This window comes from Epinephelus fuscoguttatus, linkage group LG4 (genome assembly GCF_011397635.1).
Source record: "Epinephelus fuscoguttatus linkage group LG4, E.fuscoguttatus.final_Chr_v1".
Classification (NCBI taxonomy): Eukaryota; Metazoa; Chordata; class Actinopteri; order Perciformes; family Serranidae; genus Epinephelus; species Epinephelus fuscoguttatus.
Genome location: NC_064755.1, coordinates 17,708,214 through 17,722,588, shown reverse-complemented (window position 1 = coordinate 17,722,588; position 14,375 = coordinate 17,708,214). Strand labels below are relative to the sequence as shown.

The 14,375-nt window shown below is 40.2% G+C and overlaps 1 protein-coding gene across 1 annotated transcript in view; it reads left to right on the top strand.

Moving 5' to 3' along the window:
* The first annotated feature begins 2,929 nt into the window (after nucleotides 1-2,929).
* mrpl23 (mitochondrial ribosomal protein L23) overlaps nucleotides 2,930-14,375 on the top strand; it is a 45,931-nt gene continuing 34,485 nt past the window's right edge. Inside the window, exons 1-2 of the mRNA XM_049575337.1 lie at nucleotides 2,930-3,061; nucleotides 5,196-5,318. Of these exons, the coding sequence (XP_049431294.1) occupies nucleotides 3,042-3,061; nucleotides 5,196-5,318 (143 nt within the window). The 5' untranslated portion in view covers nucleotides 2,930-3,041. The remainder of the gene's footprint in view (nucleotides 3,062-5,195; nucleotides 5,319-14,375) is intronic.

Sequence of the window (14,375 nt, the reverse complement as noted above, 5' to 3'; positions counted from 1 at the left end):
AAACCAAACACTGACTCTAGATAGGGCCATTCGTATTATCGTGTTAGCCACCAAAGTTAACAGCCCCTCCATGACGAGCAAAGCTGGAAAACACAGATTTCTTTTTAACCTGTAACTGTTTTATTCTGTGTTTTTACTGGTTTAAAACATCAGGTCCATTTGTTTTGGAGATGAGAAGACCTCTGTGGATAATTTGACTCTCGGTAAAAAAAAACCTCCTAAACATCTGGATCTTAAGTTATCAGAGAAACTGGAAGCTGGAGCCTATCCCAGCTGACATCGGGCGAGAGGCAGGGTACACCCTGGACAGGTCACCAGACTATCGCAGGGCTGACACATAGAGACAAACAACCATTCACGCTCACATTCACACCTACGGGCAATTTAGAGTTATCAATTAACCTAGTCCCCAATCTGCTTTGGACTGTGGGAGGAAGCCGGAGTGCCCGGAGAGAACCCACGCTGACACGGGGAGAACATGCAAAGCTGACATCGGCCCTCCACACAGAAGGGCTCCCATGCCCGGGATCGAACCGGCAACCCTCTTGCTATGAGGCGAGAGTGCTAACCACCACACCACCATGCCGCCCCGATACAATTTTTTTTCTTTATTATTTTTTTTAATATATACTTTATCAATCCCAGAGGGGAAATTCATTTTTTTTTGTATGCATATTCATGTGCTGCATGGATAATGGTAATGAAAGAAAAGGAAATTATATTTCTGGCTAATGCTATGCATAAAGGACAACACAATATTACTGAAACAGCATGTTGATTATGGTCTTTACTCTAATAAATTCTCTCTGTGGATGTGAAATGATCAATTTAAGAGTTAATGGTGTTCAACTTAACTCTGTAATTTAATTCACTGAACATTTATTGTTCGGTTATTGAACAATCTAAGGTTTTTCTGTGTCAGTGGCCAGGACACACTGCAGTAGTTTGGAAAGAGGCCTTCCCACGTCCGTCTCATCACCTTTATGAATCTCCAGTACGCTCTCATATCAGCTGTCAGATATGAATCAGTTCCAGCGCAACAAACAAGTAAACAACCGATGAACCGATGGCAGTGCGCTCTTCTTTTTCTTGAGGGAAAAAAATCAGAAAAAAAACTGGACAACCGTACGATGACAGGACACCCTGATATAGTGTGATAAATACCTGTGCCAACTGGTAAACATTACAACAACTGCATAATAATCAAATGCCTAACTGCCCTCCAGCACCCTCCACACACACATACACACACTCCATGGCATCTTAACGGATGGAAACTTCCCTCCCTGGCATAGTGTGGGCTGTCAGTGTGGTCCGTTTCCTGCCAGGACTGAACCAGCTGAGCCAGGGACTCATGTTCCACTCAGGAGGCCTTCAATCACTCTTACCCCCACCGCAAGCACATCGTAGTGGCTGTGAGGTCAGACGCCGGGGCATAGGGTCTGAATGAGAGATGGGACGAGGTCTCCCTCTGCTGCTGTCTCCTCATATGTGCCCTGAGAAAATACTCACAGCAGTGACATGTCCAAAATAGAAACACATTTTTAAAAAGAATATGAAACAAGATTATTAACTATTATCAAAGAGGGATATGAAAGCTGTTGGTCTTAATTGGAAAAATGTATTTACAGGGGAAAAAATCCATAACTGACAAGTGTAAACTGAATATTTTGTATACAAAGGCATTAATATAGTTTCACTATCACTATTTTAATGTCTATTTATGGATATCTAGCTCTCCATCCTCCAACCATGATGAATATACACTACTCTGTATGTGCATATGAATAAAACACTTTCTTTTGCATGTGTGCTGATCTCTAATGGCAAGATTAAATTAAATATGAGAATTAATATTGAAAGAATGCCAACATTAAATACCATACACATTTGAGATGTGATCTATGTGTTCACTCAACTCAGAGTATTTTGAGCAATTTTGACAAAATGCAGAGGAATTATTAGGTTTGAGAAACATTCAGCAGATTTACTGGATTGGTAATAGGTTGACTTGTCAGCACAGTATCATCGACAGTCTTGTGTTTAACACCAAAACACCTAATTGGGCTGTTATTGTCACTAACTGTTTATTGCTCAGAGTTTTTAAATGAAATCCTCTTGCTAACAAAGGCGGATTGGTGGCAGGTATTTAAAGATAAATAAAGATAAATACTATGGGAGTAATGAGTAAATTCTGATACTTTTCTGTTCTTATCCAATATTTTTAGCCAGTGTCTTTTGCTTTTGTAACTGGTACATGCCTTTGCAGTTGAGCTGCAACTTTTACATGATTAGTTGTCGACTATTAAATTAATTGTAGACTAATTTGTTTGTAAGAAGAATAAATCTCTGGTTTTAGCTTCTTAAATGTCAATATTTTCCAGTTTCTTTACTCCTCTATGACAGTAAAATGAACATCTTTGGATTGTGGACAAAACAAGACATGTGAAGATCACATCTTAGGCTTTGGGAAACACTGATGGACATTTTCACCATTTTTTGACATTTTATAGATCAAACAACTAATGGATTAATGGAGAAAATAATCAACAAATGAATCAAGAATGAAAATAGGTGTTAAATGCAGCCCTGCTTTCTATGTGTTTTTAGATTTTAAAGACACATTTGCTGTCTTATAATTAAGATTTCATGGACTACAAAATATCTTCTTAAATCCTTAGATTTGTTTTGTTGAAGTTAAGAGACAACTTTAAATTCATTAGGCCTAAACATCCCTGATCTAAACAGGTCTAATTAAGGATACTTCCTTGACCCAGTGTAGCACAGAAATATAAGATCCTCAGAAAGGTATAAATACCCCCACTTCACCTTGAATCCCTGTTTTGAAGCTGCAGGCTTTTTTTTACATTCATGCTGAAGCCCTATGAAGTTTTCTTCAAGGACATGGATTACATCCACTGCGCGTGCGCTGAACGAATGTCCCCGGAAGTAAATCATTGCACGTGTAGCGTTTGACAACCTTGAAAAGACTACAAAACAACTACCTGGCAGCTTGTGTCTCGGGACAAACAGTTCCAGAGATGCCAGTAACAAGACTATTGTAAGTATCGAGTTTTTTATTCTAATTTATAGGCGTGAATATTCAAAGAGACATCCCAGCGAGACATTGCTAGTCCTCTTTAAGGCAGTGTCGATAAGCTAGCAAACCAAGCTAATGTTAGCATGTGTTCTTTCCAGCTGTCTGTAACATGTCTGACTGCAGCTTCTCATACACGCTGTTTTAATTTATTTAACACATCGTCGGTACGCTTTAATCAGCTATATATGTGTTACTGTGGAGTTTAAATGGTGTAAATGCATCAATAGCGTGTCTAGCTTTAGCCGGCTATGCTAAAAACAAACTGCCGTTAACGTGCAGCTAGAGTCGTAACAGCATCAGACACCCAGGTCAGTGTAATTACTTCTAGATAGTAAAGCTACTCATATGTGACAGTAATGTTATCGTAATTCATTCAGTCATGTAGCTTTCAACAATTTTTGATTTGCCATTAACTGAAAATAAATGTCTGTGTGAGACTATTTTATCCCCATGTGTAGAGGTTGTGATTATGTCAACACTTACGCCTCTTTTGTCATTGTCTATTTCCTTTTGCATTATTTTGAACCCTTGGGAGATGGTGTATAAGATTCACACAGGGTTAAAGGACAACTGCAGTTTATTTTAGTTTGTCATTTTTATTGGTAGTGAAAACATTTTACTTACCAAACGATTTGCTTACATCTGGGAACACTGCAGCATCGCTACAGGGCAAAAAACAAGCATTTAGATGATACAACGTTATAAACAAGTAAAACATGGAGTCCACATTATAAACCACTTAATTTAAAGATAAAACTGACAGTTTGTGTATCTGTAATGTTGGTTATTCCTCATTATAGTAACATGAACTTCTCCTCTGGCCAGGAATGACCCACCACCTTTCCTTCTTATAGGAACAGTGTGTAGAGATTTAGGGAAATGTCGTGGTGTCTCACGATGAGGATTGCAGATTGCAACCAGCTGAAATGTATCCTGATAGAGTTCCTTCAGTGAACAGGAGGTTTTTACTGTTAGCCAATCCACAGAGGTCTCCACCTCTCTCAAACAAATGGACCTGGTGATTTAAACGGGTAAAAACACAGAGTAAAGCAGTTTCACTTTACAAATCAGTGTTCATTTGATGCTGTTTGGCATTTCGGTTAGTGCGGCACCTGCTAATGTTTGCTCAAGTTTTTCTTCTGATAACTTAAGATCCAGACATTCAGGAGGTTTTGCTTGGAGCTAAATTATCCGCAGAGGTCTCCTCCTCTCCAAAACAAATGATTTAACACCAGTAAAAACACTAAATAAAGTAATTTCATGGCAAAAATGTGTGTTTTTCTGATGTTGCTCATCGCGGAGGGGCTTCCAGTGTGTGGTTTGTCTGTTCTGGCTACTGTAGAAACATAGAAACAGATCTATAATCTCTGATCTAGAGTCCCACTCCATATAAATGGCTCATGCAAAGGTAATGAAAATGCAACAATTCTTGTTTTCATGTGATTATACACTAAAGAAAACATACTCATTATATTCCATATATGCCAGTGTATCCCTCTAAATTCTACACACTGGACCCTGTAAAGAAACTCTCAGGGCCATTGTTTTGATTCATGTAACTAACAAAACAAATCTCAAAGAAGCCATTTTCTGCTGTTCTCAAGTGAACTGGGTACGAGCATAAGGAGATATATGAATCTTCCAGCTGATTTCAGAGAAAAAGCTCTGCCAGACCCTCAATCTGTACATGTAATGCCCAGCACCAAAAAGCAGACAAAGTTTTTGACCAGCTGGTGAACATAGTGGAGCATTTAGCAGCTAAGGAGCCAAATACTTCCGTATGTCATTACGTACGTCACATGAAGGCACAGCGTGTTTGTATCATTTTGGATGGCAAACCACAAGTAATGGTCACATCCTTTTGGGGTTTGATTACACAACTGTCTTTTGAAAGAGATCTTTTTTTTTAATCTTAGCTTTTATCAGCTTTTGACAACAACTGGCTATAGCGAATGAAACTAAAACTGACCGCACAATTCTGCATGATTACGTGGGCAGCTCTGACATCTTCTCAGTTGTTAGTGCGGTTGTAGGAAATACTACAGAATGTCTGGAAGTAATACTGTGGATAATAAGAGTCTGCCTCTCCCCTCAGATACCCTCTCTACCAGCTGGGAAACCCTCAGCTGAGGATCTTCAGACCCAACTGGTTCCTGACTCTGGTGAGGCCGGGAAAAGAGCAGCTTCCTGACACTGTGCAGTTTCGAATCCCAATGGAGTAAGTCTTTGCTTACAGAACTTCCCTGTCATTGTGCAGAGATGCATTCAATAGTAATTGAATAAAATTAAGTTTCAGTCACTTTAACACATATTTTGGTAAGTCAAATTGTATGTGATGTAGGCAATATTACATCATCTTCAGGTGTCTCCTACTGTTAAAAATGTTCGTGACACAGGTGAGGTAATGTTCTCGCAGAAGAGTCTACTGTGAATGTTTACTTTGAATGTCATGTAAAAAATGGATAGTTTGGATCTTTTGCAGTGGGGTTGTGTGAGGTACTTATCCAGAGTCAGTGTGTTACCTGCAGTAGAAGTCAGTTGGCATGCCCCTAGTTTGGCGAAGCACGCATGAGTAATACCATGGAAGCCAAGCAATATACTGCTGTGGAATGGGCAGCAACAAAATGTACTTTAGCCACCTAAAAAAAAATCTGCATCAGTTTAAGTGTACACTATATTAAGAATATTTTCACCTCTTTACCTTGATGCAGACGGCTCTTTCTTGTCAAAGTCACCAGTCTCTATTGACAAAAGCAGCAATTTTAGCCCTGTGGACATGACAGCTTCTGGTCTACCTCTGCCTTGATCAGTTGGTTAGTTTTTGTTATTGTGTGACTTTGGTAATTCCAGACTAATCCTTTTAAACTCTAAAGTCACACAACAACACACAAAAAAATCCCCTAACTGATCGAGGCAGCAGCAGACCAGAAACTCCTGCTTTCAGCAGTAATAAATTACTGTTTTCCTTGATGGAGTCTGGCTTTGAAGAGAGTGAAAGGCTTCAGTTCACTATTGGAAATTGCTGTCTGGCGTCAAGGCAAAGCAGTGAAAATATTCTCAATATATCGTACACTTAAACTGATATTGATTTTGTGGGTGGCTAAAATACGTTTTGCTGCAGCAGTACATTGCTTAGCTTTCATGTTAGCACTCCTGCCTACTTTTCCAAACTGGGGGTGTGTCGACTGACATCCACAGATATACTGACTATGATTAAGTTTCTCATACAACCCCTCTTAAAAAGATCCAACTATCCCTTAAGTGCCTAGACCTACTTTATTTAAGTGTGTTCTTAATTCTTAAATTACAGTTTTCAGACCACGTTTGGCACACATTTCTTAGTATCAATTGGTAATGTCTGTTGTTATTAATTATTACTGACAAATGTCAAAATTACAAATGTCAAATCTGACCTGAGGCATCTGATCTAATCCAATGTTGTTTATGGATAACTTCATTTGTAGGTATTTTTCTCCAGTCTCCATAGAGCCATACACCACATATTACAGTACATCTATTCCTCTAATATTGCCACTGCACACAATCACAGTTCCTTAAATGATAAACTGCTTAGTTGCATATGTTCATCATAGTATTCATCTTCTTAAAGTACAGGCTGCTCAACCTCAGAGCAGCACTGTAGAGCTTACCACATGTTTTCAGCAGATTGGATAATAACTCTCACAGGGGCCCGAACTTTGAGGATGAAAGTGACTGCACCAACTCCTATAGCAAAATTTACAGTGCTTCTTACAAATAAATTCTCACAAGCTGATGGCCTGTATGAGCTGTAAATCTTACTATTATGAGACTACAAAATTAGTTGTTTTATTTGGCATCCAAGTTATTTTAGCGTATTGCTTTTGTTAGACTATAGTCGTAGTTTAGCGTCATTCAGAACTATTATATAATGAACACATGTTTCACGTTTTAGGCTGCAATAATTTGTTTGTACTGGCACTGAAGCAGTCTAGTTGGCAGAGTATTATGTAGCTGAAGTTGGGCATCGTGTCCACCAGGTGGCGGGACAGCCTCAAGAACAGAAATCGGCGGCTCAGTCCTGAACAGCATAGAGAGCTCTTACCACCATACGTCTGTCTTTAATGAGCTGAGTTGCAATGATGACTTGCGAAAGGCTAACATGGGCAGCGGGGTGGGAGGTGAGGTCAAAAGTGCTTTTATTTGGCGCTGCAGTGGAGGTTCGGGCCATGTTGTAGACAGCGAGACGTCAAACATTAGTCATTTGAGGGAGCCAATATTAATATCTACACAGAAAATGAAAGCGAAATGTTCTTGATCATACTCCAAAACTCGTGTCCAATGGGGTTTACTATATGTAATACCACTTTACTACCTCCTAATTTTACATATGAGCACGCTTTATATATTTACAGTGCATACTGTGTATTTTGTTTTTTTTGTTTTATGGCTAGTCAATTTGGTGGGTTTGGACAAAACGTATTCTGCCATAAAACGCAACAGGAGGTCTTTTCCAGTCAGCACTTAGTAGTGATGAGCTGATTTTGACTACCTCAGCGAGCCAAGGTCACTGAGGTTAGCAGTGCTCCTCAGGCGATGAGAGGGCCAGAGCCCACACTGGGGAGAAAAATTGAAGTTTGAGGCAGATCATCTATGTGTCTCTGGTGGGGTTTAGACCATAATCTGTTCATCCAGGTGCCTGGCCTCCCACTCTGATTCTTGCCTCTTCTCTGCCAAACTCCTAGGGTGCTTATGTAATTGTGTGTGTGTCTGTGTGCACGCTTGTCAGTGTGGGTTAGTCAGTTTGTGAGAATGGTGTGTGTCTTTGTGTATATATGCACAAAAGTGGGTAAGTGCAGGGTGCGTGTGTGTTTATAAGGGTGTGTAAGGGTTTTTTCCTCGCAGTCTTTGATGCCTGGGAGAGGTACATGGCTGATTGATATGCTGCTGAGGCCTCAGTATGCATTTGAAACACTGCTATTTTTTTATACTCACAATGTAGTAAATGGACACACATAGAGAGACAGTGACACAAACCAAATATCACTCCCACTCCCAGCTTATTGATGAGTCTGAGTCAGTACGGCAGTGAAAGCTGTTGTAGCTATGACTCTCAAGGGTAGGCGGTGTTGGCGTGGGTAAGTTGTAGTGCCGAGCAGCTGTTAATGAGAAGTGGTAATGTTGGCGTTCTCAGGGCAATAACACAAGGTGGCCTTTGTCTCATCGACACCTGGGAGCTAGATATCTATGCTTGTCTGTCTTCTTCTCTCTTGCCTTCTTTTTCCAGTTTTCTTTCTTGTTTGCTGTATCACTTGCTTGCTATCATCTGCGCATGTCTTTCTCCGTCCCACCCTGGGCTCCTCTGTTTATTGTGCTTTTCTTAAACGCTTTGCAACACGTCCAAAACCAATCCCTCTTTGGCACTTGTTGTTTGAGACACCTGGGTTGCGTTCTCTCGTAATTCTCTTTCTACCTGCTGGAGGGACATACTGTATTTGTTTGTCTTTTTGATTGTTCTCAAACCTTTTGTGCTATGTTAGTATTTCCTCTCCGCTCGACAAGGAACATCATCAAATTTCTGGGTTTACACCCACACACACACACACACACACACACACCTCTTGTGCCTCACCTGGCATGGCTAGAGGCCAGCGGCAACACACACACACACACACACACGCACAAAGAAAAGAACACAACGCTGAATGTTGTATTCAGTCTACTACTCAGTCACATTTCATGCTACTATGCCGTCTTAATAACTATGAAACCAGACCATGCTGCGGTTTCTCACTGTAATCAGACATGAGCAAACTGACCCTGTTACACAGCAGCTCACATTGTCTTTCCACTGTGACAAGCGTTCAGTACCTGTTGGATCCGACAGTGTTATGATTGCCATGGCAATCACTCTGTTTCTCTTCCACTTCATAAACACGTGGCTCAAGCTGGAAACTGGGTTATTTTTCACGCTAATTAACCTCAGTTTATGTCATAGGAAGTCATTTTGCGAGCCAGCAGAGGAGTGGCGAGTCTTTACTGACCCGTCTCCCTGTAAGGAGTTTAGTGACTCCTGGTGACCTGGTCTTTGATCTATTTCTGTTCCATTGTCAGACCAGAACTCGAACAATAAATCTAATCCTTCACACGCTGCTCTTATACTCTCAACTTCTCAACTGTCTCTCCTCTCCCTAAGTCTCAGGTTCCTCAATGGCTTTCCCTCCAAACAAAGTCTGCTATTATGATCTTGATACTTAGTGCTGAGCAACTTCTGTGCATGTATTGTCTCCGTAGATGGGAGGGTTAAAGTAGTGAGTGCGCACATCTCGACCCAAACCTGACAATGGGGCAGGCTGACAATGAGGAGCGGCTTTCTTTTGCCTTTCATCTGCGCAGAAAACAACTCTCCTGTTTCATTCTCACCACTAAGCTGCTCTGACACAATGTACTTTGATGTTGTGTGTGTGTGTGTGTGTGTGTGTGTGTGTGTGTGTGTATGTGTGTGTATGTGCGTATGGACTGTTTGTTGTACCTTGGATATTTACCGTACACCGTGTTAATAAAGGTTGCACATAAAGTGATGTCTGAGAGGCGTATCAGGACACAAAGTTAATACGTCAGAGGGACAGTGTGGCTGTTTGGTATTGAGAAATGCTATTTTGAGATCACTGTTTGTAGTTTGAGTTCATTTAGGTCTACCTTAGAGCTGCAGCAATTAATCATATAGCTGTCAACTATTTAAATATACGCCAACTAATTTCATAATCAGTTAATTGCTTGCCAGACTTCTCTGATTCCAGCTTCCTAAATGTGAATATTTTCAGGTTTATTTACTCCACTATAAAAGTAAACTGAATATCTTTGGCTTGTGGACAAAACAAGACATTTGAGGACATCATATTGGGCTTTGGGAAACACTGACTGACATTTTTCACAATTTTCTGGCATTTTATAGTCCAAACTAACTGATTATTTGAGAAAATAATTGACAGATTAATTGACAGTGAAAATAAGAATGTGTTGCAGCCCTAATCTGTCTATGTAAGATATTATTTTCTGCTTATTACCTTACATAATTTTGCTGCATGCGGTGATGTGAGAACAATTCAAACAGAGTGTTCTGTCAGCATACTTTAAAAATAACAACTGCACCAGCCTTAATAAAAGCTAGGCCATCACCATTGTATAAATGTTCTTTTTGCAGGGCTACATAAGGCAACGTACATACAGGGGAAAAATGAGCCGTATAGTTGATGATGTGTTGAAGGGTTGAGGTTCCTCCAAAGCATAAGCGCCTGTCGCCTGCAACTCTGCATCACCTCTATGTGTGGCTGCATCCTCCTCTTTTCCATTCCCTTGTAATGCTTAAAGCTGATCTGCCAACCTAAAAGGCCCCATAAAACGCCCAAATGTAGATGCAGCCCAGTTTCTATCAAACAAGGAACCACATTAAAAGCTTTCCAGTGGTTTGCCAAGTCAAGTTGCTAAAACAAGCAACCTTTCCAAGTAGGATTCATGGTAGCCACAAGAAGCATGATGGTCACTGAATCATCGCTTTACAAAGTAACGTTCATCCTAAAACAAGGAGGACATGACAACATCAACACCCCTGTTCTCTGAATCAAATGTTGTTACAGCGATTACAATTTTACAGGGCCTGTGGCACGGCATTCAGTTTATACAATGGAGCACACACACCATTTTTGAACTATGACTCACCATGATGACCACTACTCCTACCCAAAGACGAAGCTGAACTACCAGATTAACATAGTTTTTCACATAACATTTATTCAGTTACCCACTTTCCCACCGCTAAACCATCCCATTGTTGTTAACCTGATAAAAGGGTCTGTATCCGTGGGTCTTCCCATACTAAATTATAGGTCATTATGAGTCAGACTTGCAGGGGGCAGCAATACAGTGAGTACAGCAAAAACATGTTTTTACATACAGATTTTATTATATGGTCAAATTTATGGCTGGGCGGAATGACAGAATTTTCATATCATGGTTTTAAGAAAAAATCATATCCGTTTCACGGTATTTTGCTCAGGTTCGGCCAACTTGGTGCTGTGTTGTTCTATGGCCTATTGAAGTGCCGGAATTTGTTATTTACCTGACAACGCCTGAAGGCAACACACGCTCCGCTCCATTAGTGCTGTGCTCGGTTATAACTGTCTCGGACTCGGGACGGGTCGTCTTCAGTCAGGAAAATGCGGCCTGAGCCGTGCTCTAGTGTGCTCATCTGTGTGTGTGTGCGCTTTGTCTGTGTGCGTGTGGGGGTGTGGGTGTGTGCGCATCAGGGCGAAACTCCGCCGTGTGCGATACAGAGAGCAGAGGAGAATTGTAAACGGTGGTGCGCCGCTGTTAGTTGCATATAGGGGAAACACTGCTCTTTTTGGTATGAGTTCTTCTGGGGTCATCGTGTACAGTTGCTTCACTTTCAGGACTTGCCTCTAAACTTTTCTATATGTTCTCACTCTCCCCCGCTCAAGCGCGCCTGTGGTGTGCAGCGGTGAAATGGGTCCCCGCTGAAACACTTTCCTGCTGCGCACGTTTCGGACATTGTTTTGGCTATTCACTGGTATGGCGGTATATGAAAAATTCATATCATAATGAAAATAAATACCGGTTTTCGGTACGAACCGGTATACCGCCCAGCCCTAGTCAAATTTAAGATAACTGATGCCTCTGTAGTTGTTGTTTGAGAGAAACATTGAACTTGGCTTTGTTATTTTTGTGTATAATGTGCACTGGCGGAGAATTACAATGGTTTTACTTTTTGAAACATTTAGTTATTTAAGTCATATAAATCGCAGGGTTATGCTGACCATTTTAAGACTTGGGCACAGCGATTTTTAGGGGCCGGGCAGCTAAGCTGCCAGGACACTATTGTAATCCTAGGTATTCTTCTTCATTCTTCTTCCGAGGAAATCATACTTCCCATGGGTGAAAACTCACCAAACTTTGCACAAAGGTCCAGTCTCATGCCAGATATCCTCAGCTGTAAACTCAAGCCATTAGTCCTGATGGTGGCGCTACAGCAAGCATCTAAAGTTCAAAACTTTGAAAATTCATAACAAATCAACCATACGTGCTACAGCTTCACAACTTTCATCAATACTGAAGAAACTTTTGTATATTTAAACCTATTAAAAATTATGTAGTTCATCACTCTGTTTTTTTTTCCAAAAACTGTAAAACTTCTTAAACCTATCTCCTCCCACAATTTTTGTTCAATTGACAGCAAACTTGCTACAAAGCATCTTCAGACTGTCCTACAAAAACTAAGTTTCTCAGATTTTTGATTTATCAAAAATTGAGCCTACAGTGCATCAAAGTGTTTGACTGTAAATGGTACTGTAAACATATACATGCAAATTCTTGCTAAATAAATCTTCAATGTTCATGAAAAAAATGACAAAATTCTAGAGTCGTGGTAGATGATGTGTGGCAAATTTCAGAATTTTATCTGAAAAACTGAATTTTGGACAGCATTTTGAATCTCTCTCTCCTCTTGTTTTTCCACTTATGAAGCAAATCAATCATTGTTACAAACAAATTACCAACATCTCCATGCTGTCTAGATGCAATATGTGTATTTTCAGATTTCTGTCTTAATAACTGACTTTTTTTTACAGTAGTTTCAAATCTGCCTTTCCATGCACAGATGGCTGCTTTCCTACACAACAGTGAATGGCTTACTCAATTTGTGAAGCCACTGTTGAGTTGCTGCTTGCCAATTAGCTCAGAGCAGTAGATGACTGTCTTAGGTTCCAGAGGTTGCGGGTTCGAGCCTCAACTGGTGCAAAATCCACATTGTAATGTAATCATCTTCTTGTGCTCCAGCTTATTGCTTAAAATTGCCTGAGCGTGACTGATCACTGTGCAGCATCTTCAAGTATTTTTTCTGCTAGAAAATCTGCCTTCTCATGCTTGAAAATAAACCAAACTTTGCACAAAAATCCAGTGTCAATACTTCAGTGTGAAACCATCTGAGGCTTCTCACTTTGCACATAGCTCAACTAGTTAAACATCAGTTTTTCACTTATGAAGCACATCAATCATTGTTAAATTACCAACATCTCCATGCTGTCTAGATGCAATATGTGTATTTTCAAATTTTTGTTTCGATAACTAAATTTTTTACAGTGGTTTGAAATCTGCTTTTCCATGCATGGATGGCTGCTAAACCTGCACGTCTGGCTTAGTCAGTTTGTGAAGCTACACTTGAATTGCCACTGACTAATTAGCTCAGTGAGATAGAAATTGATTCTTAGTCTCAGAGGTTGTGAGTTCAAGCCTCAGCTGATGCAAAAGGCAGATTGTGTTGCTAAATTCCTAAATGTCTTCCAATTCTTCTGCTTGCTGCTCAGAATTGCCTAAAAATGCCCGGACCCGACCCATTGCTGCGCAGCAGCTATAATTTATTTTTTATTTTTTCCTCTCTAGCGCTGCCTACTTGTGCAAGTCTGAGAAAAATAAAACCATACTTTAAAGATGATACAGGGTAGCGTACTTGTAGTCTGTGGCTGCACTTTTTTGGTGCATCTTGAAAGTTGTGAGCTTGCTAACCCCTGATAGCAAGTCAAAAAGTCTGTAGTTTGTATTTTAATGCTCCAACAATTTCATCTTCCACTCCATTAATCCACCAACAAACCGCCCGGCTCCTGGCCGACCATCCCCAGCAGTACACCGAAAAGATCACGGAGGTAACTGCTGTGTTCTTGTAGTACCGCTAATCTTGTCTATTAGTTGCAAGAGCATTTTTGTTGGCCATATTTTGTATAAAGCCTTAAACGGAATGATTTTGAGCTACTCTCATAAAGGTACTATAATCTTATATACTTTCTTCTATACATTAATTTGGCGTTAATTAGCTTTTAAAAAATGTTAATTTTTTTTTTCATATTCCAGTTCCAATGTCTAAAAATTCCCAAGAATTAAAATTCATTGCTCTTTAAAAGGGTGTATTTGCATTATTGTGCTACTATATTATCGTATAGACCATTTCACTGATGCTCTGTTGCTTGGGCAACAGCTTTGGTCCCTGTGCACTTCCTGTCAGTTACTGCATTAACAAACATTCTAACAGGAAGTACCAAGGGACCCATTAGAATGTTTATGTTGTCAAGTTTGAAATGGTCTTTATCAGTGGCGTAAAGTGGTCTCAAAATGACAGTATCGTTTATTGCATATATCGTCCAACAAAGGTAGTTATCATGACATTAGTGATAAAGACAGTTTTCAGCCTCTACAAATATTCAGCCGAACAGTGCTGATCTGCCGAACC